Raw genomic sequence first — 27,016 nt, forward strand, 5'->3', positions numbered from 1 at the left:
TGCCCTTGACATTCCCCCAAGTACGCTCTGACCTACTGGAATCTTGGCAGCAAAGTTTCAGATGAAAGTAAACATCATTCAGGAGAACTTTGTGACGCAGAAAATGTCGTAAGGTGATTATTTCTTATTCTAAAAGTAACTCTGTGATCTTCCTTTGACCAGGATAGTTTTTCGGTGTAACCCTCACTTGGTAACCCATAGAGTGATACAGCACTGGGCCTTCCAGACCTTCAAATCTACACTGACCCATTTTCACAAATCTCACTTTAACCCATTATTTTCTCTCCACATTCCTAGCTCCCTGACACCCTCCTCTCTCCCCCACCCCACCAGATCCTACCCCTCACTTGCAGATTAGGGACAAGTCATGGTGGCCTACTAACCAGCACCTCTTTTTGATATGGTTGTAAACCAGAGCTGGAAGAGGAAACCTGCAGCCAAAGGGAGAATGGATAAACCCCACACAGATTACACCCGGTCGGGATGAATCCTAGGTCACTGGTGCAGCTCATTGCAGCTACACCTCCCCAAGTCTCAGATTTGCTTTGTGGAGAAAGAGACCAAGTTTGTTCCTTCTATCAGCTTGAGAATAAACCATACCACATTCTCACCATGGTACCTTATCGAACTTACCTAATGATGACAGTAGACAGCAAAAATTATTTCCTTAGCTCTGCGGGACAGTTTATATCATGAACAAAAGCTCTAAATAGAAGATAATGAGAACATTTTCATTCAGGATTACGTAGATCTGAAAATTTGTGACTGACCAGGCATCAGGAACTACTTTTATCAATAACTATACAAAATAAGGTTACCAATAACCTTACCATCAATACCATGGACTAAATAACGTAGACCTGAGCCGTACTGCACACTGCCCTCCTTCCCTACTGTTTCAATTGTTTTACATTAAAGTCAGCGTCTCTCTCTCTGCTCCAGGATAAAATCAAAAGAAATGCAGACTTGTGGAAGGGGGACATTTAGTTCCAAGGCTGGGAATGAAGTGTGTGTGTGTGTGTGTGTGTGCGCCTATTGTCTCAAGTTTACTGCTTTCATCCCAGTCGCAGAAAAACAGTGCAACTTCAGATTTATAGTGTCGCAGGGCAATACAACTCGGACACAGGCCCTATTGTCCCATCAGTCCACGACATCACAGTGTCCACATGGTCTATTTTCCTGCGTTTGGTCCATATCCCCTAATCCCTCCCCTCCATGTTCAAGCGCTTCTTGAAGGATAATATTGTACCTGCCTCAGTCACTAGCGGCTCATTTCATATACTCCCGCCCCCGCCCCCCGTGTGTGGAGAAAGCTGCCCTTCAGCCTCCCTTAAAATCTTTCTGCTCTCGCCCCAAGCCTATGCCCCCTGGCCTTGGACACCCCACCCTGGTTCGGAGATTAAAATCTAGTAAACTGCACCATGTATCTGGTCCATTGCTTTTGAAGAATTGTGGCCCTGGGGCTGGCCTGACTGCTCCGCGCTGCTGAAACTTGCCGCTTTATGAACTGTTCAGAATTCCTCGAGATTTTATTTCAGCTTCACAGTCGCAGCTGCATCACAACCTTTAAATCTAGTTAATAGATTTAAACCTAGTTAATAGGTCTACCGGGGTTGCAAGGCTGGGGCTGAAACTAAATGGCAATTCCTATTTATTTTGCCTTTTGAACAGCTTCGGGCGCAATGGCAACCCTGCAGTAGCTAATCATGCTGCAAATTCTATAAGAGTGTGGCTTTAACGGCGGTGGGTGTGAGCCTTCCTCACTCCCTTCTCTACTCACCACCGTCAGGTTTCTGAATGGACAATGAGCCCATGTTCATTACCTCAGATTTTATCTCCCTTTTGCACTATTCATTTAACATTTTTTAAATATACTTCTTACTGTAATTTATAGATGATATTATTTATTCCAATGCACTACTGCCCTAAAATTAACAAATTTCACGACGTACGCCGGAGATATTAAACCTGATTCAGAATTCTAATATGGAATTTTATTCGTCTGTTTTTCCTAATATCTCTCCTGCACTGAAGGGGGTAAAGATAATACTCACAACACGCTGGAGACGTGACGAAGGGTTCCGGCCCGAAACGTTGACTGATCGTTTCCACGGATGCTGGCCGACCTGCTGAGTTCCTCCAGCGTGTTGCGAGTGTTGCTTTGACCCCAGCATCTGCAGAGTATTTTGCGGTAAAACAAATACGCTTGAGCCGATGGAGGTGTTGAAAAGTCAGGGTCAGTAATTTTACTACGAGGTCTCGGTCCACCTGCGAGAGGCCGGGCCACAACTCACTCCTCCTGCATCCTCGGAAGTCCTAGGCGTGTTTCGAGCTCGCGTCTCTCCGAGGACCGCGGGGTTTTGCTCTCCGGATTCACCATCGGGTCCGGCTCTTCAGCCAGAGCGGACGGTGCAATCCCGTTATCAACCAAATGGCGTTTTACTCGATGCCGCCTCTTTTCCTCAGAAGCCCGTTTATTTGAAAAGAACATCAGCTTACTAAGATATCAGTATAGTCACATGCCGTTCATTTATTTGGAAAACTTTGGTTTGTATTTGCGCTCTCGTTTGCCGTGCGGCTTTCCCCCCCCCACCCCACCACCCCCACTCTGACCCCAACCAACCCCACTCTGATCCCCTCACCCCCACTCTGACCCCTGCTGTCTAGACTCTGTAGGGAGACCTTTTCTGTTCTCGACAAAGGATCTTCCTGAACGCCCTCCTGAAGTCCTGGTTGAAGATAGTGTAGATGACGGGGTTAAGGGAACTATTGCAATATCCAATCCAGAAGAAGAACTTGAAGACGACGGGCGGAATGGAGCAGGTCTTCGGGCAGATGGCCGTCAGACTATAGGAGAAGAAGAAAGGGAACCAGCAGAAAACGAACGCGCCAATGACGACGGATAGGACAAAGGTAAATCTTTTCTCCCGGTTCTGGACTGCTTTCTTCCTGAGAGCGTTGGGCGTTAAGAGACTCTGCCGCTTTACGGAGTGACCCTGGCTTTGGAAATTCCAGTTCTCCGCACCCTGCCCGGGGTTATGACGCTCCTGCGGCTCAGTCCTTCTTCGCGGCTTCTCCTTGACTGAGCACTCCTCGGGCTCCGAGGATGAGGAATCTTCCTTGCCCTTGTTCTTGAGCTGAGCGCTCTTCTCCTGCCCATTGGACGCGGAAGGCGCGGTTGGCTCGGCGGGCTTCTTGGAGCTGTTAGGGTTGACTCCCTCGTCTTTCCTGCTGCCCGGCGACTGCCTCGCCCTCTGCTTGGCCACCTGGTAGATCCTCACGTACACCAGAATCATGATAACACACGGGGCAAAGAAAGAGCCAATGCAGGAGGATAAGATGTACCATTTCTCCTCGTTCAATCGGCACACGGGGATCTCCTCTTCACTCAGGTTCTTGTTCATGGAGAGGAGAGGTGGGAAGGAGATGACCGCAGCGATGAGCCAGACGGTCAGGATCACACAGCGGATTCTCCTCGGTGTCCTCTTGGAGTTGTACTGAATGGCCTGGGTCACTGACCAGTATCTGTCCAGACTTATAGCACAGAGGTGCACGATGGAGGAAGTGCAGAACAAAACGTCCAAGGCCAGGTAAATTTCGCACCAAACCCTCTTAAAGTACCAATAGCCCATCAGCTCGTTGGCCAGAGAGAAGGGCATCACCAAAGTAGCCACCAAGATGTCCGCGGCGGCGAGGGAGACGAGGAAGAGGTTCTGGGGAGCTTGCAGTGACCTGCTGGTCAGGACGGCAATGATGACCAGCACGTTCCCGATGATGGTGAAGACGATGATGAAGGTGATGACCGTGGCGATACCCGCGGTGCTTCTGGGCGTGTACGGCACCGCCAGTCGCTCCCCCCAAAGGACCTGCTGGCTGCCGTTGCACAGCGAGCTGGCGTTGCCGCGGAGCATCGGGCACTCCATCGCCGCCCGTCCAGCCGACTGGCTCAGTCAGTCAGAGAGTTCCAACGAAGCCGTTGACAGTTCCCCGGCAACACGGTTCGGAGCGGAGCTCATCGCCAAGTGCAGTCCTCCTTGTTCCGTTCCAACAGAGTGTCTACTCAGATCGACAGCTTACGGGAGCCAACTTTATTACAGAGCAGCTGGAGTTGGCTGCTGTGAGTAACAGCCTTTATCAGCTGAAGATAGTGTGGACTGACTGATGACAAACTCCATTTGCATTTAAATCTTTGCCTCCACTGCCCGGACACTCCGCATTTAAAGGGGAGCGTCGCCGCACGCACACACACACACACACACACACACACACACACACACACACACACAAACACACAGCCCCCCACACAGACGTAAGAGATCACGTTGCCTTCATCATCACCTCCCCACCGTTACCTAATTATTTTGTCCCCCCATGCAGTCCAGCGCGACCCTTTCAAAACTATCAGCGACTTGAAGAGAGATTTCAGATCTGCGCACACCGTTTGCCCTAACGCTCTTTGGCTGCGCAAAACGGTAACGGACCTGTATCAATGAGCCCGATTAATGTGAGGTTCCTGGAGGTGCGGAGGGAAGGGAGGGAGCCGGGACCACTTCCATGGCTTTTACACACATTAAAAGTTCCAAATGTAACATTTCAGGATGCGACATTATCCACAATGTTCGATATGAAAGGATAGTGGCTGTAGATTTTTTTTTAATTCACTAATTTTAAGAAGCAGAGCCGCATAATTAATGATTTATATCAGGAGTTTTATCAAAGAAGTAAGTAAAACATTTGATTGAATCTTTCACTGAAGTCTGATAGTCATTAATAAACGCAACAATATTATTTCAGTGTTTTGAGTCTAAATGTTCTGAAAATACTACCGGGAAACTTGGGATTAAGGAGCGGGTATAAGTGAGACTGGGTATGTGTACATATTGCCTATTGGACGTAACATTTAGCAGCGCGGATCCTCGAAATTGCAGCAGAGGTTCACATTATCGCTTTCTCGGTAGGGCAAGTAGCGGAGGCAATAGCGACATATGCAAAAGGAAATATAACCCTCTCTCTGTGGAGGCAGGCTTGCCTGTATACACGGGACCATTTCTTTGTAAATGCCGGACAAAGCACCCTCCATGCCACCGAACGTTTCCATCCGCTTTTCCTTGCTGTTTTTTTTTACATGGATTCACGTCTGCATTAATATCGTCCGCTGAGGAACATTCCAAAAAAAAAACCTTTTTATCAAACTTAACGGAATGAAGTTTGAAAAGTGGTGGCAGATGCTGCCATCAGTACCCTGGAGAGAGGCAGGGAAAACTGGGAACACAGTGACTCCTGTCGTTGGTTGCCAACTCAGCAAATAGATCTTTATTACACAACATGATTCCTTGAACCATTGTTACAGATTTCTGACTGCGGTGCTATGATGTTAAGCGACGGGATGTGTTGAAGTCCTGATGAGGGGTCGACTGCTTATTAATTTCCGCTGCCTGGCTTGCCGAGTTCCTCCAGCATTTTGTGTGTGTTGAAGTCTTATAAAACTCATTTGTGGGAGGTAGATGAAGATAGCCGATTGTTTCCCATTGCAATCATCCCTTGAAGACCCTGTTTTGCTAGGCTGCTCCACAGCCTAGATAGTTAAGAGATAACCCCATTGCTGTGGGTTTGCAATCGTCGATAAGGCTGTCTGGAGGAAATTGGTGAACTAGATTGTGACAATCACTGCAATTGTTATTTTTTTTAAATTTCAGATTTAAAGCAATTAACTAAATTTAAATTCTCCAGCTGGTGTGGTGGGACCTGAATTTGTCCCACTGTCTCATTAATTCTGACCTCAGGATTGCTGCTTCAGTAATTAAGCCATCATTTTGTTATTGCTACTATCTACATGAATAGTAACAAATTATTATCATGAATTGGTAAGGTATGGACCAAACTACCTTGGGTGAACATCCTGGTTGATACAGTATGTCTTGGTTGGTATCCAAGGACAATGGGTGACAATGATCACCATCGCAAGCCTGGGTGGAAGGTATGGAGATCCTGAGATGCCCAGTCATCAAGATCCTCTTCTCGGCCTCACCAGTGTAGTCCAAAGGAAACCTTATGAAGCAATATGTTTGACACCAGCTTGGCTGCAGGAGCTGCTGGAAGGACGTTCAATGACGTCCAGCCATCTTAGGGGCTCCACTCCTAAGGAACCTTCGTCTCTCCCAAGGCTGCCCACAAGGCGGTTGGGCTACTTACCCATAACTGGGGATCTGGTTCACAAGCACTAGGGCGTGTCCACACACTGGTGGGCCTGCGTGCTACGTGTGCAGGGGCCAGACCTCCTCCCCGTCCTCCATAGTTCAGCCCGAGTCCGAAAAGAGTTCAGTTTCCGTGTGTCACCAGTGAGGAGGCACCACATGAGGCTTGCTGTTGGAGAAGCTATGTACTGGCGGAGAGAGACTCACACATTCAGCTCTCCTTTTCACTAGACTGCTGGCCAATGGAAGTGTGAGTGCTTATCACACCACACACTACACGACCACACGAGACACGTCATAACAACCATATAACTGACCTTATAGATTGTAGGTATATTTTTCAAATCCCAATATGATATAAACCTAAAAATTAGAAATCAAAATTTCTGGAAATTCCTGATTATACACAAGCTGCAACTACTTGTTAATGTTTGCCTTATAGATTGACATACAGAACTTTGTATAACATTAATGTACAGAAGGATCTTAAGTTAGATGACATGCTTGCCTTCATCACTAAGGGAAGAGAGCATCAGGGTCAGGAAGTCATGATGCAATCGTACAAAACTTTAGGCTACAACTGAAGTATGGCATATAGTTTTAGTTGCTCCATTATTATTCAAGAATCAAGATTGTTTAATGTCATTTCTGGTATGCAAGTGTAAAGGAGAATGAAATAATTCTTGAATAAACTCTTCCCGGGCTTCCAACCAGGTACAGGTATCAATTATTAGATTAGATTATGAGGACACTCAGTCCTCGTTTATTGTCAGTTAGAAATGCATGCATTAAAAAATGATACGATGTTCCTCCAGAAAGATATCACAGAAACATGGGACAAACCAAGACTAACTGACAAAACACATAATTATAACATATAGTTACAACAGTGCAAAGCAAAACCGTAATTTGATAAAGAGCGGACCATGGGCACTGTAAAAAAAAATCTCAAGTCCCGATAGCCCCATCATCTCACACAGATGGTAGAAGGGAGAAACTCTCCCCACCATGAACCTCCAAGCACCGCAAACTTGCCGATGCATTGGAGCACCCGACCGCAGCAGACTCTGAGTCCGTCCGAAAACTTCGAGCCTCCGACCAGCCCTCTGACACCGAGCACCGAGCACCATCTCTGCCGAGCGCTTCGACCCCGCCCCGGCCGCCGAGCAACAAGCAAAGCCGAGGACTCAGGGCCTTTCCCTCCGGAGATTCTGGATCACACAGTAGCAGCAGCAGCGAAGCAGGAATTTCAGAAGTTTCACCAGATGTTCCTCCGTGCTCTCACGTCTGTCTCCATCAAATCAGGATTGTGCACGGTCCCCTACTTGACAAATAACAGACATCACCACAGGAGTGGCCGCTGCGAGCTGCGTCGCGCCGCCATCTTCTCCTCCCTTCTCATTGAAACATTATAACCAATGTTTCAATGACAAATTCTGCCATCTTCTTCAGGGATGATGCCTGGGCATGTCTAGTCCAGTGGTATTTTTACCCCTGTATTCTGACCCTCCCGATTGGTTAGTCCTCATCCAATCAGGTTTCTGCTCTCCCACCTTGTTTGCAATCGAATTCCAGTTCTTACTTGGAAAGGGCCCTTCGTCTTTGTTAAAATTCTACCGGACTAGACATGCTCTGGCAACATCCTTGAAAAAGATAGCAGAGTTCGCCATCGAAACAATCGGTAATCATTGATATCTGTACCCAGCTGGAAGCCCGAGAAGAGTTTATTCATCATATACACCGTGAAAGCACTAGAAGTAATTGTTACTTCAGATTCAATGCAGCACAAAAAAACATAATTAGACAAAGATCACAATAATATTTTAGAAAAGCACAATAAATATATACATAAGATAGCCTACATACATAGATTGATCCTACATCCATAAAGTGACACAAGGCACAGGAGTGTCTGTACTTAATGTGACTCTGACAAGAAATGACAAAGTGGTGGTATCCCCCACATGAAGGATGTGGAGGTTATGGGGAGAGTGCAGAAGAGGTTCACCAGGACTATGTCTCAATTAGAGGGTATGAGCTTTAAGGAGAAGTTGGACAAACTTGGATTGTTTTCTGTGGAGTGTCAAAGACTGACAAGGTTATAAAATTATGAGAGGCGTAGAGATGGGAGACAGTCAGAATCATTTTCCCAAGGTAGAAATGTTGCCAGCTAGAGAGCATAGATTTGTTTAAAAGGGATATTCAGGGCAAGTACTTTTTTTAACACAGATATAGCAGGTGCTTGGAAAGTGGGTTTATAGTGGAGTTCGATATGCTAATGGTGTTCAAGAGGATTTAAGAGAGCCACGTGGATATGTAGGGAGTGGAGGGATTTGGACCATGTGCAGCCAAAAGGGATTAGCTTACTTGGTGTCAAGGTCAGCACAGAGGTCATAGGCCAAAGGGCTTGTTCCTGTGCTTCACTATGTTCCATGTTCTGTGTTCTTTATTAATCTTGCTAAAATGCGTAGAATAACTTGTTCCTTCCTCATTTATTTCCTGAACATTCAACCATTTTGTTCTTTTTTAATTTACTAAGATTCTGTTTATCAGCAATGTGTCAGATACTGATTCACATAAACCTACAATGTCGATTCAGAAACAGCTTCTTCCTCTCTGCCATCCGATTCCTGAATGGACATGGGCGCTTTGGACACTACCTCACTTTTTTGAAATATACTCTATTTCTGTTTTTTGCACATCTTTTATTAATCTATTCAATATATGTAATTGATTTACTTGTTTATTTATTATTAGTTAACAAATTTCACGTCGCATGCCGGTGATAATAAAGATTCTGATTCTGATTCCTCAACATTAAATTCCCAAAAATAACTTCTATTGATACATGAATATCTTAATGCAGGGCGTAGTTTACTGTAATTCCTGCTGATTATGTACACAAAAAAAAATCTATATTAATTCATTGTGTTTAGATTATAGTATCTCTAAACTATTTAAACCCTGAGACCTGCTGGTACACCAGTAAAATAGGACGGCTCTGGCAACCTATTTTTCAATTCCTTGTTTATAACATAACTAACTCCCTGTGAGTTGACAGCAAACCACCTCGACATTTTGGTCTGGAGAATGGAAATATCATAAAGTACCCAGTCATATTCAGTTTCCAGTCATTTTTATTGACAAGTTCACATTAGTTATCAGTGGAGGGCGGAATCAGGCACAAATTCAACTGTTCCACCCCACTGTCAAATTTATCAAACAAAGTAAAAGTCTCAGATTATATTTGCGAATAGGCACTTTGTGCAGAGGCAATAACCTTTGCCCAGTGAGTCACAGTTGTTCTCATTATGTGATACAACACAGAAGCACACCCTTCAGCCCATCATGCCCCATACTAGCCATTAAATACCCATTCATATGCAGCCTACTAAGCTCTGCTGATCCAAGTGCTGCTAATCCTGAGGTTTCCTAAGTACTGTGAATTCTTCTGTCTCCACCACCTCCCCGGGCAGTGCATTCAGCCTCCATCCACTCTCTAGGCGGAAGAAAGATCCCTTCTAAATCTTTCACTCCTCCCCTTACAGCCGTGACCTCCAGACTTACACAGTTCAGCCATGGGAAGCAATTTTTTTGCTAACTATTCTATCTATGACTCTCATAAGTTTGTTTGCCACTATCAGGTGCAACTCCCCACCCCACCACATTTCCCCACCCCAGTCTCCTCAAACAAGGCCAGTTGATCCAGTCTCTCATCATTTTGATCCTGGCGGATCTCCTCTGCATCCACTCCACTGCCTCACAGCCCTCGTGTAGCAAGTCTTTCCCAATGTGTGGGGGCCAGAGCCACACATCATGTTCTAGAGTTTTATTGAGTCGATAAAATTGTTTCAGTAGACAGCATCCAAATGCTTTCTTTATCATAGCTTCATAGAAAAGTACAGCAAAGAACAAGCCCTTCGGCCCATCTAGTCCATGAAGAAAGAACCATTTAAACTGCCTATTCCCATCGACCTGCACCGGAACCATAGCCATCCACATCCTTACCATCCATGTACATATCCAATGTTGAAACCGGGCTTGTGTGTGCCACTTGTGTTGGCAGCTTGTCTCACAGTCACACAAATGTCTGAGTGAAGACGCTTCCTCTCATGTTCCTCTTAAACTTTTCACATTTCATCCTTAGCCCATCATCTCTAGTTGTACCCCCATCCAACCTCAGTGGAAAAAGCCTGCTTGCATTTACCCTGTCTATACCCCTCATAATATTGTACACCTCCATCAAATCTCCCCTCAATCTTCTACATTCCAAAGAGTAAAGTCTTAACTTATTCAATCTTTCTTGTGCTTTCTCCTGAATTTCTACAAAGAAGAAATGGACCTGAGTTACTTGCAGTCCTAAACTTTGTTTTGTGACTGTGGTTATCACCATGATAACCATAAGACCATAAGGCATAGGCCATTCGGCCCATTGAGTCTACTCTGCCACCTTATCATGGCCGATCCTTTTCCCTCTAAATTCCAGTCCTCTGCCTTCTCCCTGTAATCTTTCATGCCCTGACTAATCAAGAACCCCCTCCTCGCTGACAATTAACACAGGCACACCTCATGGATGCGTGCTTAGCCCTACTCTCTGCACACCCATGACTGTGTGGCCAAGTACAGCACAAACACCATCTATAAATTCGCCAGTGGCATAACCGTTCTTAGCAGAGCCTCAGATGTGACGAGTAGGTGTACAGGAGTGAGGCAAATCAGCTGGTTGAGTGCTGTTGCAACAACAACCTTGCACTGAACGTCAATTGTGGAGTACAGGAAGGGAAGGTCGAGGGAAAGCATATCAGTTCTCATGGAGGGATCTGCAGTGGAAAGGGTGAGCAGTTTCAAGTTCCTGGGTGTCAACATGTCTGAAGATCTATCCTGGGCCCAACATATTGACGCAATTACAAATAAAACATGTCAGTGGCTTTCTTTACGAATTTGAGGGGATTTTTAGCATATGTCACCAAAGACTCTTGCAGATTTCTACAGTTGTACCTTGGAGTTATACCTTGGTTCTCGTTTGTGATTCATACCACCAGCAGCTGACTCTAATCAAGCACTTGAGATACTGCATGATACCATCTCCAAACAAGAAACATGCATTTCAAATCATAGTCAAGGATCCCTGCCAAATGACTGTCAGAATATAACCTGTAGCACCAGAGGTCCTAAAACACAAGAGCACTGTTATACTAAGATAAGGAATGCCTACCATTCCTTGGCCAGACCACATTTTGGGAAATCTGATTACAGTACTTGTCTGTCCTCCTAACTGCATGCAGGTGGAGGCTAAAGAGCGAGGCTCCAGACATTAGGACAACACAGAGGTGGTTGCAGGAGGCAGAGGAGCAGCTACACAATTGCTTTGAGCTGGTGGACTGGGCCGTGTTCAAGGACTCATCAGTGGATCTGAATGAATACACCACAGTTGTCACAGACTTCATTAAAACAGTTGTAGACAAGAGTATCCCCACAAAATCATTCAGGCTCTCCCCCAACCAGAAGCCCTGGATGAACAATGAGATCTGCAATCTGCTGAGGGCCAGATCAGAGGCGTTCAGGTCTGGTGACCAAGGAAGTTACAGAGTGTCCAGGTATGATCTCCAGAAAGCCACTTCACAGACAAAGTGGCAATTCCATAAGACCATAAGATATGGTCACCACATTCTAGCTAACGAAATTCCTCCTCATCTCCGTTCTAAAAGGATGCCCCTCTATTCTGAGGTTGTGTCCTCCGGTCTTAGAATCTCCCACCATAGGAAATATCCTCTCCACATCCACTGTTTCACCATTCAATAGGTTTCAAAGAGGTCATCCCTTATTCTTCAGAATTCTAGTGAATACAGACCCAGAGCCATCAAACACTCTTCATATGACAAGCCACTCAATCCTGGGATCATTTTCGTGAACCTCTTTTGAAACCTCTCCAGTTTCAACACACCCTTTCTAAGATAAGGAGCCCAAAACAGCTCACAATATTCCATGTGAGATCTTACCAGTGCTTTATAAAGTCTCATTAGATCCTTGCTTTTCTATTCTAGTGCTCTTGAAATAAATGCTAACATTGCATTTGCCTTCCTCACCATAGACTCAACCTGCAAATTAACCTTTAACGAGTCCTGCACAAGTTCTTCTGTAGCCTCTCTACTTCTTCAAAACTATCTGCCCCTCCACCTTTCTTCACATTGTCCACAAACTTTGCAACAAATCTATCAATTCCATCATCTAAGTCATTGACATATAATGTAAAAAGAATCGATCCCAACACAGACCCCTGTGGAACACCACTAGTCGCCAGCAGCTGGTCAGAAAAGGCTCCTTTTATTCCCATTCTTTGCCTCCTGCCAATCAGCCACTGCTTTATCCATGCTACAATCTTTCTTGTAACACCATGGGCTTGTAGCTTGTTAAGCAATCTCATGTGTGGCACCTTGTCAAAGGCAATCTGAAAATCCAAGTACTCAATATCCATAGATTCTCCTTTATCTACCCTGCTTGTTATTTCTTCAAGGAATTCTAACAAGTTTGTCCGGCAAGAATTTCCCTTGAGGAAACCATGCTGACCACAGCCTATTTTATCATGTGCCTCCAAGTACCCTGAGACCTTATCCTTAATAATCAATTCCAACATCTTCCCAACCACTGAGGTCAGACTAACTGACCTATAGTTTCCTTTCTTCTATCTCTCTCCCTTCTTGAAGAGTGGAGTGATATTTGCAATTTTCCAATTTTCCAGAACCATTCCAGAATCCAATGATTCTTGAAAGATCATTACTAATGCTTCTATAATCTTTTCAGGCACTACTTTTAGAACCCAGGATGTATACCATCTGGTCAAGGTTAATTATCTACCTTCAGACCTTTCAATTTCCCAAGGACCTTCTCTCTAGTTATGGTAACTTCACACACTTCATGAGCCTTGACACCTGGAACCCCCAGCATACTGCTAGTGTCTTCCACAGTGAAGACTGATGCAAAATACTTGTTCAGTTCATCCATCATTTCCTTGTCTCCCCATTACTACCTCTCCAGCAGTCCAATATCCACTGTCGCCTCTCTGTTGCACTTCATATATCTGAAGAATCTTTTGGTATTCTTCGGACTAAACTTGAATCAACTTGACAGTTGTGAAAGGGCTTGAATGCTGTCACCTCTTAAATGTAAAATCAGCTGGCATAGGTGACCACAGGGCTTTGCTTCCAGATGAGCTCTCTGCTCGCTTTGGCCATCAAAACATGGAGGAACCATCACGAACTGTCACAACCCCCGACGGTCCTGTGGTATCAGTTTCCAAGGTTGACGTGTGAGCATCCTTCAGGAGGATGTACCCATGCGCCCAAGAAGAACGTGGTGACCTGCCTCAATGACTAGCATCCCGAAACACTTACATCCACAGTGATGAAGTGCTTTGAGAGGTTGGTGATGAAAGATACCAACTCCTGCCTGAGAAGCGACTTGGTTCCCCTCCAATTTACCCACTAGAGTAACAAGTCCACAGCAGATGCCATCCCATTGGCTCTTCACTCAACCCTGGAACATCTGGACACCAAAGATGCATACATCAGGATGCTCTTTATTGACTACAGCTCAGCATTCAATACCATCACCTCCTCAAAACTAATCAATAAGCTTCAAAAGCTTGGCCTCAGTACCTCCCTGTGCAATTGGATCATCAATTTCCTCAATTGCAGACCCACATCAGTCTGGAATGGCAAAAGACATCTCTTCCACCATCTCCATCAGCACAGGTGTACCACAAGACTGGGTGCTTCGCCCCCTGCTCTACTCGCTCTACACTTATGACTGTGTGGCTAAGCACAGCTCCAATGCCGTTTTCAAGTTTGCTGACAACACCACTGTCATAGGCCAGGTCAAAGGTGGTGACAAATCAGCATATAGGAGGGAGATTGAGAATCTGGCTGAGTTGTGCCACGACAGCAGCCTCTCACTCATTGTCAGCAAGACCAAAGAGCTGATTATTGACTTCAGGAGGAGGAAACCAGAGGTCCGTGAGCCAGTCCTCATTAGAGAATCAGAGGTGAAGAAGGTCAGCAACTTTAAATTCTACGGTGTTATCATTTCAGAGGACCTGTCCTGGGTCCAACAATAAAGTGTAATTGCAGAGAAAGCACAGCAATGCCTCTACTTCCTTAAGGGTTTGCAAATATTCAGCATGACTTCTAAAACTTTAACAAACTTCTATTGATGCGCAGTGGAGAGTAAATTGACTGGCTGCATCAAAGACTGGTCTGGAAACACCAATACCTTTGAACAGCTTATCCTACAAAAGAAGTAGATATGGCCCAGTCTATCACAGGTAAAGCCCTCCCAGCATTCTCACAGGAAAGCAGCATCCATCACCAGAGACCCCCACCACCCAGGTCATTCTCTCTTCTCGCTACTACCATCAGGGAGAAGGTACAGGAGCCTCAGGACTCGCACCACCAGGGGTTCGTGAACTGTTACTACCCCTCAGCCATCAGGCTCTTGAACCAAAGGGGATAATTTCACTCAACCTCATTTGCCCCGTTATTGAAACATTTCCACAACCCATGGACTCACTTTCAAGGACTCTTCATCTCACGTTCTCAATATTTTATTATTTACTTATTTACAATTATTATTTCTTTCTTTTTGTATTTGTACAGTTGTTGTCTTTTGCAAACTGGTTGGGCGCCCAGTTGGCGCGGTCTTCCATCGATTCTATTATGTTTCTTAGACTTACTGAGTGGGCCCGCAAGAAAATAAATCTTAGAATTGTATATGGTGGCATATGTGTACTGTGACAATAAATTTACTTTGAAAGTTGGAGAACATTCCAACTGGTTGTGTCACCATCTGGTGTGGAGGGTCCAATGCACAGGATGGGAAAACGCTGCAGAGGGCTGTAAGCTCAGCCAGCTCCATGGTGGGCATTATCCTCCCCGCCACTAAGGTCGCCTTCAAAAGAAGATTCCTGAAGAAGGGGGCTGCCACCCAGAATATGTTTTCTTCTGAATACTTCCGTAAGAGAGGAGGTCCAGGAGCCTGATGACCAGCACTCAATGATTTAAGAACAACTTCTTCCCCTCGGCCATCAGATTTTTGAATGGTCCATGAACCCATGAACACTACTTCACTATTTTTGCTCTCTTTTTGCACGACTCATATGTATTTGTTTTCTTATTCTAACAGTATTATTTATGTATTGCACAGCACTGCTGCCATAAAACAACAAATTTCATGGTATATGTCAGTAATTCTGAACTTGATTCTTGCATTACCTATTGAAATGAGATCCTACTGCAGATGTGGAGAGGATGTTTCCTTTGGTGGGGAACCCTAAGACCAGAGGACAAAGCCTCAGAATAGAGGGACGTCCATTTAGAACGGAGATGAGGAGGAATTTCTTGAGCCAGAGAGTGGTGAATCTGTGGAATTCGTTGCCACAGATGGCTGTGGAGACCAAGTCATTGGATATACTTAAGGCAGAGGTTGATAGATTCTTAATTGGTTAGGGCTTGAAGTGATATGGGGAGAATGCAGGAGATTGGGCCTGAGAGAGAAATGGATCAGCCATAGTGAAATGGTGGAGCAGACTCGATGGGCCAAATGGCCTAATTCTGCTCCTATATCTTATGGTCATATGGTTGTCATGGTGAGTCCAAAACAAAAGATCATGCATATGGTAGAGGAACAAATAGAAGAGGGCTAGTTAACAGAGAGATCTAAAATAAGGAGAAGACCCACACAAAGCAAACACTTGTATAGATTATTTGGGTCAAACAGCCCGATTCTATGTTATTAATACTCCATAATCCTGAAAGTCCAGTGCAAACTCCTCCTGTGCACACAGGAACTCCATTAAAAGATGATGAGATATAGACATGGAATGAATAAGTATAAACAACTTTTATTAGGAAAATATTTATTTGTTTTATAGATTTGATTCGAGGCAAGAGAAGACACAAGGAGAAGAGTGATTGTGTCTTTGCATCAATGAAAAAAAATAACAGGATTTGTTTCCATTCTACTGTTACCTCAATATAGCATCAGCTGCAGAGTGACATCCTCAGCTGCCTTACAGTGTGACACGACGGTAAGATGCTTTATTTTCTGTTTTTAACAACTGTATTCCCAGAGTTTACAGCTGAGACTGTGATGAGCATCTGGGCCACATAATAAGTGGCTACAATCATTTCCGAATTATACACAGGAAAGCAGAATGCACTGACAGCATAGGTGAAATCAGAAACGAGAAGAAGCATTCCTCCGATAGTGGCAAACAGCTTGACCCAGGACCAGTGCTGATTGAAGAGTGTCTCGGCACTGGCACGCCAGGCCACCGTGCTTATTAGACTGATGTGGATGTAGGCTGCCCACTGAAGGGGCTCGGGGTTTTCATCCCAGAGACACCTGCTAAGGAACAGCAAATACATGGTGCCTATAATCACCAGAAAATAGGCTGCCAGCAAGTTGAAAGGCTTCAAACCAAACATCCAGATGTAACAGACGTGTGCAAGGCCAAACAAGGAGTCACCTGAAACAACAGCAGAGTTAACAATCTTTTCAGTTTCTTCATTGTCAGTCTGATTTGTGCTTTTCACATGATACCTTAGCATATTACCTTTTCCTGATACTCCTACTGAACAACAGCTTTTAGATAAAATTATGATTAATATGCAGTACCGTGCAAAAGTCTTAGGCAGGGCTGGCTGGTGGCGTAATGACATCGGCGCCAGACCCGGGAGTGGGTGTTCCCAGGTTCGAAACCAGTCAGGTCCGCTCCCGCTTACGCTTTCCTTCCATGCTGGGTTGAGTGTCGAGATCGCAACTCAACCTCGTAAAATAAAGGGAAGATACTGCAAAAATGTCTGTGTGAGGAGAGGCGCGCCGCACAGTCTCTCTCTCTCTCGTTTCATGCCTTGTAAAAGCCGTGAAATCATCGCAGACTCACATGCACAGACGCACACGCACAGGCTCACATGCACGCAGGCACACGCCAAAAAAGAATCAAAAGTCTTAGGCACATATACATAGCTAGGGCGCCTAAAGCTATTGCACGGTACTGTATTTGTTGACGTGGAGCGGGGAGCGAGTTTGTAAATCTGGCAGGAGCAAAGGATTCTGGGAATGGAGAGGGCGGGGGGTGGCAGAGAAGGAGTGTCAGGGACAGGGTGGGGGTGGGGAAGGAGAGTCAGGGATGGGGTGGGGGGGTAGATGCATACTCTCCCATCCCTGAGGCATCATTTGATTCCAAGCAATTGGTTTATTGATCATTACAGAATGTCTCCCTGGTGCTTCCCGCTCCCTCCTTTCTCCCTTCCCTTTTTCCCACCATGATATTCCTCTCCCTGCCCCTTTCCCACTCTCAGTCCACAATAGAGACCCACATCAGAATCAGGTTTATCATCTCTCACATATGTTATGAAATTTGTTTTTATTTAAGTAGCAGCAGTACAGTGCAATACATAAATTTACTACAGTGCTGAGCAAGTCTCAGGCTTTCACGCTACATATATGTGCCTAAAACTTCTGTATAGTACTGTATCATTTTATACTGGAGACACAACAGGCTGCATGCTGGATTCTGGAGCAAAAACAAAAGGGCTGTTGCATCATGCAGCGTCTGTGGAGGGAAATGGACTCGACATTCATCTGGACTGAAAGAGTAGTGGGGAGACAGCCAGTGTAAAGAAGTAAGGGGAAGGGATGGGGTAGGACCTTTCCCTTTCATCCCTTTATACTGGCTATTCCTACTTTATTTTTTCAGTCCAGATGTAAAGTCTCGACCTAAAACATCAGCTGTCCATTTCCCTCTACAGATGCTGCCGGACCTGCAGAGTTTCGCTAGCAGCTGGCTTCTTTGCAATACAGTTTGATATTTTCTGCCATTTTCTATTTATTTTGCTTTTTCAGCTGAAGGTACTAGTGACTTTGAAACTTGATTTGTGGCTGTTCTTCAAGAGAAGTCACGTGGTGAATGCTATCACAGCAGAACCTAACACCTTTCTCTCTGAGCATACTCACTTCATGTTTAGTGATCAGAATTGGAAATTCTTGATATCTAGATCCGACATTTCTTACTTTGTGCAATTTGTTGCAGCCAATTAATCTCACGTTTAAGATCAGCACAGAGTGTCCACCAATCACCAGACGTACCAGCATAGGAAACAAGTCCTTACTCATTGGAGAAATCTTTTATTTGTAATATATTTTTGTGCTCCCAAAAGTTACCCGATTCAGGCTACTTCACAGAAATATTAAAGCATACAAAATTCAACACACGTTGGTCAGAACCGAGAAGCCCAATTGATTTTTCTGCCTGGGAAGATGCTGAGATCGTCCATATTATTGATGCTGCCTAATCTGCCGAATATTCTCAGTGGTTCTGCTATTATTAAGTATGACCTATAGTTTACTGAGAAAGGCTTAATGAACAACTTCAAGGAGATGTGGGGAGAAGGAAGTGATTCCGTCTGGTGGGCTGGAGGCACAACATCAATGGGTTATTTTTCATTTATTCTTTTTTCCAGCCGTGGACACTGCAAGGAAAATCACGATTAATATTCGATCCCGAATGGCTCCTATTGTGATGAATGGGGCTGTTCCAGGATTCAAACCCAGTGGCAGCAGAAGAATGCTGATATAATTCCAGTCCGAATGGTGTGTGAGCTGGAGGGAAGCTACACGTGGTGGTCTTCTTCTACACCTCTTCTCGGGGAAGAGCAGTGCCATGTTTGATAGATTGGACCAGTAACTGCCTTGAGTTTCGTGGTGGGTAAATTTAGCAGTGCCAATCAAATGGCTGCTTTATCCTGTTGAGTTTCTTTTAGTGTTTAGTTAGCCTGCTTTTGCAAAGCTCAGGTTTGAAGAAGATGTTTCTTACTCATTTAGAGATACAACCCAGTGACACTCCCTTCGGCCCAACGAGCTCACGGCGCCCAGTTACACCCATGTGACCAATTAACCATGTGACCCATGTGGGAGGAAACTGAAACACCCGGAGGAAACCCTTGTGGTCATGGGGAGAATGTACACACTCTTTACAGACAGTGACAGGACCTGAACCTGAGTCGTTGGCCCTGTAAAGCACTATGCTGACCGCTACACTACCATGGTGTCAAAATGGCTGTTGTGATGCATCTAGTGTGGTGGTGTAGTGGGTAGTGCTTGTCCCTCTCGCTTTCAGCTTCCGCCGCTGGCTAGCAGTCTGGCGGAAAGGAGAGCTCTCCCTGCCAGTACATAGCCTCTCCAACAGCAAGCCTCACGTAGTGACTCATTGCTGGCCACCCACGGAAGCTGAGCTCCTTTCAGACTCAGGATGCGACGGGGAGGAGGTCTGGCCCCTGCACGGCGTAGCACACAGGCCCACTGGCATCTGGACACGCCCTGGTGCTCATGAACCAGATCCCCGGCTATGGGTAAGTAGTCCCACTGCCTTGCAGGCAGCCTCAGGAGAGACAAATGCCTCAGGAGTAAACCCAGACGGCAAATCCAGAGTAGAGCCCCTCAGGCACCTGGGCGTCATTGAACGTCCTGGCAACTCCTGCAGCCAAGCTGGTGCCAAACATACTGCTTCATAAACTTTCCTTTGGACTACACTGGTGAGGCCGGAAGGGGAATCTTGATGACTGGGCATCTCAGGATCCCCTTACCTTCCACCCAGGCTTGTGTTAGTGATCATCATCACCCACTGTCCTGCAAGACAGACGGATGCCAACCAACCAATTACACTCATGAAGCCTGTGTCATTAAATGTTAATTATGTAGTTTATGTTTATACTGTGCTGCTTTAAGTATCAAATTTTCATGCCACTTGTGCCCTGGGTGTGTATGGCGATGACAGTAAACTTGAACTTGGTGCCGGAGCAGCGTTGAAGTAGGAATTATATATGTTTTTGGGTGGGTGAGGGGTGGAGGGGTGGAGGGGCCGGTCTGAGGGTGAAAGAAAAGAATTGTCAGAGGGGCTTGTCTGCCGAGATGAAACTTTCATCAGGGTATTACAGTCTGGGCAAAATCAGGGTCGGTCAGCAGAAAGCAGACGTGCAAGTTAGGATGTAGCCAGCGTGGTTTTGGATAAGTTCATGGAGTGCGTTATTTAGAAACAGGGTGCAGTAAAAGGCACTTCCGGTTCAACGAGCCCACGCAGCCTAAGTAGACCAGTGTGACCAATTAACTTGCATCTTTGGAATGTGGAAGAAACCCACGCAGTCACGGAGAAGATGTAGAAACTCCTCACGGGCATGGCAAGGGTTAGGTAGGAGGCTGGTTGACAACACAGTGGCTGGGAGAGCTCAGGGGTAATGTTGGCATGAAGGAGGATTCCGGTAAACGGCAGACGGAGGCTAACCTTATGCAAGAGGAAGTAAGAAATCGAGAGAAAATAATGACAGAATTGCAACTTGGGCAGCATGGTAGCTTAGAGGTTAGTGTAGTGCTTCACCGTGCCAGCGGGTTTCCTCCGGGCGCTCCGGTGTCCTCCCACATTCCAAAGACGTACTGTTAGGCCTCGTATCTGTGGGCATGCTAGGTTGGCACTGGAAGCATGGCAAAGCTTGTGGGCTGGCCCCCACAGAGTATTCTCAGTGGAAAAGAGGCCTGTCAGTGTACGTTTCAACGTTTTGATATACATGAGACAAATAAGACTCATCTTTCAGTCGTTCAGTCTGAGGTTTAAATAGAGTCCTAAGGTAGCAACTGATCTTTCCGTGGCCCAGGCCATTGGCAGGGCAGAGCAGTAGTGAATGGCTAGGGTGCAGAGGTGATGTGGTGGGGCCAGTGACATTGACTGCAGAAGCCTGAAGGCACACACTCAACGATTCAGCAACAGCTTCTTCCCCTCTCTCGTCCGATTTCTAAATGGACATTGAACCCTTGAATGCTGCCTCACTACTTTTTTATCTACTTCTGTTTCTGCACTGCTTACTTCAACTTAACTCTTTTAATATGCATATACATTTACTGTAATTCAGTTTTCTTTTCTATATTTATCCTGCATTCTACTGCTGCCGCAAAGACAACAAATTTCACACATATGCCAGTGATATTAAACCCAATTCTAATTCTACCGCCCTTGTGATCAATTAGTACGGTTTACCTTTTATAATAATAATCAATCCACTATTACAGATAGGATAATCCATAATAACTGTCCGGATATAATAATATAGGATAAACAAGCAAGAACAACTTATTTAATAGATATAGCCATTCCAAACACACATAACATACAGAAATCTATAAGTGAAAACACCAGAAGTATTCTGAATTAAAAGAGAAATCCAGGATGAGCTCCAACTTTATGTGCACATTTGGACTGGTTTAACAATAATGGGTCCTTTTAGTTCATTTTTTTTTCTTTTTCCTACTAACTGCTCAATAAAGCTGAAATTTGTAAATATACTTCCTTTATAATTCACGCAGTGTACAATCTGTAATTTCTTGCCAAAGGACAATTGTGTACGGGCGGTATTTACTTTGCATTCGCTCAAGTCGAAGTTCCTGTTTGGTTGAACCACAAATCATACTGACCCTAGATGTATATTGTTTATGAAAGGTGGCCTTCCCACTGCTAAGTCCCGTGGCTGTTAGCAGGGCTGGCTACCGGGGCCAAGTTTGCATGCAAGCTCAGTGAGGGGGTTACATTTGTGGGGGCCATTATCCGGGGATTCGCTGAATGCTGTGTAATTGCTGTTAAGAATTGATAAGCGGTTCGTACATTTAAACCTGTGTTTAATCACAGAACGTGACTAAGGTACTTTATTATGGATGCCATAGGGATTAAGGTTTGATGCGCATCAAAGTGATTATCCACAAATAATGCTTGTGTTTTGTGTAAGGTTTGATGTCCGAATTCCCGATGAACTGTTATTCAGAGTTCCAAGCTCTGTAAAAGTTTTGGGGAAAATCATACTGATTAAAGGGTGTTTTGACCAATTGGCTGGTAAATATGTTGTGTCAGTTGAGAAGGGGAGCACGTAGCTGAGGGTGAAGACTTCAAAGACGAGTTGATCTCGTCGCTGTGAAGTAAGGGAAAAGAGTTGTCTGGTGTGAAAGTTCTAATGGTTCCTTCAGCAGCTGATTTAAATTCCGAGCTGGTTTTGGCTGTTACATCACTGGTTGATAAATGCAGAAGTGTACCTGCGGAGAGCCAAAGTTATTGTAGGCTCGGAGTATTCTCTGGGGTCAAGTCCACACCCGATGATGAAGAAGAATACGAGGCTTGGACTGAGCAGACACCTCAGTTACTGGATGAACAGCAGTGCTCAGATAATAAGAAAAGACAGAGACTGATAGAGAGTTTAAAGGCTCTGGCAGCTGATATAGTGAGGTTCCTAAAGGCAGAAACTCTATTAGCCACATCTGCTATTTACCCGCAGGCTCTGGAAGATGCTTTTGGCGCTGTGAAACTGCAGTCGATCTGATGATGAAGTTTAAGCACACATTCCAGGAGGAAGGAGGGAAGCCGTCTGCCTGCTTTTTCAGGCTGGAGAAACTGCCGCACAGACGTGGGTGCTGATCGCCCCTCTTCTCGCTGTGACGGTAGTGTCTAGTTTTCTGGGGGAAACGGAAGAGGAACGGTCCCCCGGACCAAGGAAGTCAGTGTCGAGGTCCTGCAACTTTGGTGACTCACCGATGCTTGAGCAATGGAAAAGGGAATTAACTGGGAAGGTGATGGAACACGGAGATGCCATTTCCACTGAGTTGCTCCAAAAGTACTTGGTGTGCTATTAGAGTGACCGAGGACACCCCTTTCTGAGAGAGGTCTCGCCGGTTAGCTCCAGCAACGGTTGAAGATGTTCAGCACTACCTGCTTAATCTGAGGGAAACTAAGTTCGGTCATGGACCAGGGTGACCCGAGCTGCCGGAAAGTATGAGTGATAGACAGGGTTGGGGGGGGGGTGGGGAGGATCCTCTGCTAGACAGGAAGGTTCACATGGGGTAGTTGAAGCTGGAGAAGCTGAAGATGAGATAAGGAGGAATTAGAGAGCCAGGAAACCCCCTAGTCAGACTGGCAGAGGATGCACATGGGGATGGTTACATCCTGCCCCATGACTTCCGTTTACAAATGGATTGGAGGCCCTGAAATCATGAAATTCATTTGAATATGGTGTTGCATGGGTATGTGATTGTATGGGCAGCATTTACACAGCATTCGCTCAAATCAAGGTTTCTTTAATCGGAACGTCGCGACTTTTCTGTTTGGTTGAACGCCGAATCATATCAATCCTAGACGTATATTGCTTATGAAAGCTGGCCTTCTCACTGCAGAGTCCCGTGGCTGTTAGCAGAGACGGCTCACACAAACAATGTAGCTCTAACTGCTATTCAGTGGGATAAAGTGCAAAATGAAAATAAAACACAAAAGTATGTCAGTAGAGGCCAGGTTAAATAAATGGGCTTTGAGCTGGTGTTAACAATGGTCACCTGAGTCTGCATCCCTTACAGTTTTAGGTATTGAATTCCACAGTTTGGGAGCATAATTAAAAAAGAAAGGACCTGCCAATTATTTTTCTTATGTGAAGAATCCCATTATAAATCCTCCTTTGCAAAGTAAGTTTTAGATTTTTAAATTGTTTGAATTGCTATATTCATGTCCTACTGCTTCCATTTTGACCAACTCTCAGCTAACCCAGTCTTTCAGTCTTAAAGGCGGCACTCGCCAAGGTTGCCCTTTAAGTCCCTTTAAGAGTAACTTCGATTTGGCTGTAGAGCGACTTGCCGTTGCGTTTCATAGCTGTGCTGAATTAATGGGGATTTGAAGGGGAGGTGTTTCCCTTTATGCTGACAATCTTTTACTTTTTATATCAAACCCAACTACCTCTTTACCCTCAATGTTTTCACTTCTTAATATATTTAGTCAACTCTCTGGTTTAAACTTAATTTACATAAGAGTGAACTCTTTCCAATCAACAGAGAAGCACAAACTTTAGTATTTCAGGACCTTCCTTTTAAAGTTGTTAATAATCAATTCACTTATCTTGGCATTACAGTAACAAGGAACTTTAAGAACCTTTTTCAAGAAAATTTTACCAATCTCCTAAACTCTACAAAACAGAGTTTGACTTTTCTTGAAAAAGATTCAGGTTTGGTCACCCTTGTCTATGTCTCTTGTAGGTCGTATTAGTGTTATTAAAATGTATATCCTTCCTAAATGTTTGTATTTATTTCAGTCTCTACCAATTTTTATTTCTAAAGCTTTTTTCGATGGGTTAGATTCTATTATTTCCCCTTATCTATGGCAGGGGAAACGCCCTAGACTTAATAAAGCTCATCTTCAAAAATCGAAAAAGGAAGGTGGTACGGCCTTGCCTAATTTTCGTTTATATTATTGGGCAGCCAATATTCGTTGTCTTATTTTTTGGTCTTTCTTCCATAATAAGTCTGACTGCCTAAAATGGGTGGCAATGGAGTTGAACTCTACTAAGGATCTTCCAATTCCTGCACTCCTTGGTTCTGCACTTCCTTGTCATTTACCTAGACTTATTGTTAATCCTCTTATTAGACATACTTTAAGAATCTGGGCTCAGTTCAGAAAATTTGATGGTCTTCATCGTTTTTCTCTTTCTAGCCCTATTTTATCTTTTCCTACCTTCTATGCGGGATTCAACATTTTACGATTGGCATAGAAAGGGTATTAGGCACTTTGAAGATCTTTTTACAGATAACCGTTTTGCAACGTTTCAACAACTGTCTGTAAAGTTTAATCTACCTTATACCCATTTCTTTAGATATCTTCAAATTCGACATTTCATTAACCCTTTGATATCAAACTTTCCTGAGATGTCTGAGAGAAATGTTCTGGATTTGTTTCTTTGTACCAACTCATTGGGTAAAGGTTTAATATCGGCCATTCAGGATATGTTAGTGATTTTGAGGCGTGCCCCTTTTGATAAAATCAGAACTGCCTGGGAACAAGATCTAAATATCTCCTTATCCGTTGCGGTTTAGGATTTAATTCTTAAGTCAGTCAACTCAACCTCTCTATGTGCTTGCCACTGCCTTTTGCAGTTTAAGGTTGTACACAGGGCTCATATGTCTAAAACAAAATTATCGCGGTTTTATCCAGACATTAGTCCTGTTTGTGGTAAGTATAAAGGGGCTGAGGCTTCCCTTATTCATATGTATTGGACCTGTCCTAGTCTTGAGAAATTCTGGAGAAAGAAGTTTTTTTAACCCTATCTTATATTCTTAAGTGTCATTTAGAACCTAACCCTCTGGTTGCTCTTTTTGGCACCTTGGGTGAAGTAACTATGCAATTGAGTCTGACTAAATGACGAACATTATCTTTTGCTTCTCTTTTGGCTAGACGGTTGGTTCTTCTTAGATGGAAAGATGCTGCCCCACCCCCTCATGCTCAATGGCTTAGTGATATTATGGCCTGTTTAGACCTTGAAAAGATTAATTATTCACTTCTTAATTCAGACATAAAGTTTCATAAGGTGTGGGGATCTTTTCTTGAATAATTTCATAACTCTTCTTTAGGATAAGTTTATCCGTTTTTTTCAGTATGCTACAATCCCCTACTTTCAGCTTTTTTTTCTTGAAAGTTATATAGTTTTTTGTTATGAATTATATTATACTTTTGGTAGTCAGCATTATATTTTTTTTCCTACATATATTTACGGTTCTCTGGGGTTGAATGTTCTGATTGATTTTTTTTATATATGTAAAGTGGTTGGCCTGGTTTCCTTTTTCAGTGGGAGGTTGGGGTGGATATTAACTTTACATAATTCTCTTTTGGGTGCTTTTTTTTCTTACTGTTATGAATTATATTGGATTTGTTTGTTTTGCACTGTATAAATCTCCATTTTGTTGTTGGGTTCTTCTTTGTAGCTTCACTGTAGAATTCTTTTAAAAAAAGAAATTTTAAAAAATCAATAAAATAAAATCGTACAATTGCTGTCATTGTTTTCAGCACCTCATACCATCAGTTCACATTTGTAGATGAAGAGTTGTTTATGTGGGTTTCCTATGAGAATGATGTTATTTGCCTCTTGTCCTGCTGCAACTTTTCCATTGTGCCTGTGGGTACGTGTACTTAGGCATATGACAAATCCCTTGACCTTGGCTCTGACTATCAAAGCTGACTTCTTCCATCCCTGTTACTAGCAAGGCCAGCTGACACTTTACTTACCCTCTTTGGAGATCTGGTATCAAAAGCAACGGCGTTGCAAACGCTTAAATATCTATCAGTATTCTTTACATCCACAGGCCTTTCGGCAGCTTGCCACACTTACCGTGAACGTGGTACTGGTGTGCAGACAGTGTGCGGAAAATATCTCCAGCTGCTGAAAGCAGGAGGCCAGCAAGGAGCTTTGGAGCCTTGGAGTGTGTGGACACATGTTTTCCAAGGGTCAATATATACATGCACAGGAACAGGATTGGTAAGCATTTCAGAAAAGCTTTCAGCCATATCGGACAGGACGATTGTGGCACCAGCACGAAGTAAATGCAGACACTCAGCAAGAAGGGCACCAACTTGAATAACTCCTTTAGGACCTTCAGTGAGGAAAAGGAATTGTTAGATTTAGAGGTAATTATTTTGTCAGTTTCTGATATTTTGATACATGGGTCCAAATAGTCATAGAGTTACAGAGCCACCCAGCACTGAAACTGGGATCTTTGTCCATCTAGTCCATGTCAATCTATAGCTATTATTCTATACAATAGCTATTGCTTTGCCTAGTCCCATTGACCCACTCCAGGACTCTCCATATCCCTCTGTCCATGTACTTATCCAAACTTCTCTTCAATGTTATAATTGAGCGTGCATCCACCATTAGTGCTGGCAGCTCGCTCCACACTCTCATCACCCTCTGAGTGAAGAGATTCCC

The 27,016-nt window shown here is 44.4% G+C and overlaps 2 protein-coding genes across 2 annotated transcripts in view; both read right to left on the minus strand.

The window, feature by feature from the left end:
- Positions 1–2,636: 2,636 nt before the first annotated feature.
- On the minus strand, positions 2,637–4,277 carry adra2b (adrenoceptor alpha 2B). The gene has a single exon (XM_072266397.1). It carries the CDS (start codon positions 3,921–3,923, stop codon positions 2,664–2,666), a length of 1,260 nt encoding a protein of 419 aa, XP_072122498.1. The 5' UTR covers positions 3,924–4,277; the 3' UTR covers positions 2,637–2,663.
- An 11,847-nt stretch (positions 4,278–16,124) lies between these two features.
- Positions 16,125–27,016, minus strand: part of LOC140202327 (lysoplasmalogenase TMEM86A-like) — a 37,960-nt gene continuing 27,068 nt past the window's right edge. The window contains exons 2-3 of the mRNA XM_072267234.1: positions 26,420–26,681; positions 16,125–16,716 (exon numbers count right to left, since the gene is read on the minus strand). Of these exons, the coding sequence (XP_072123335.1) occupies positions 16,286–16,716; positions 26,420–26,681 (693 nt within the window). The 3' untranslated portion in view covers positions 16,125–16,285. The remainder of the gene's footprint in view (positions 16,717–26,419; positions 26,682–27,016) is intronic.

This window comes from Mobula birostris, chromosome 8 (genome assembly GCF_030028105.1).
Source record: "Mobula birostris isolate sMobBir1 chromosome 8, sMobBir1.hap1, whole genome shotgun sequence".
Classification (NCBI taxonomy): domain Eukaryota; kingdom Metazoa; phylum Chordata; class Chondrichthyes; order Myliobatiformes; family Myliobatidae; genus Mobula; species Mobula birostris.

Coding starts and splice junctions, on each gene's coding strand:
- adra2b (XM_072266397.1), bottom strand. CDS start 3,923: ATGGAGTGCCCGATGCTCCGCGGCAACGCCAGCTCGCTGTGCAACGGC.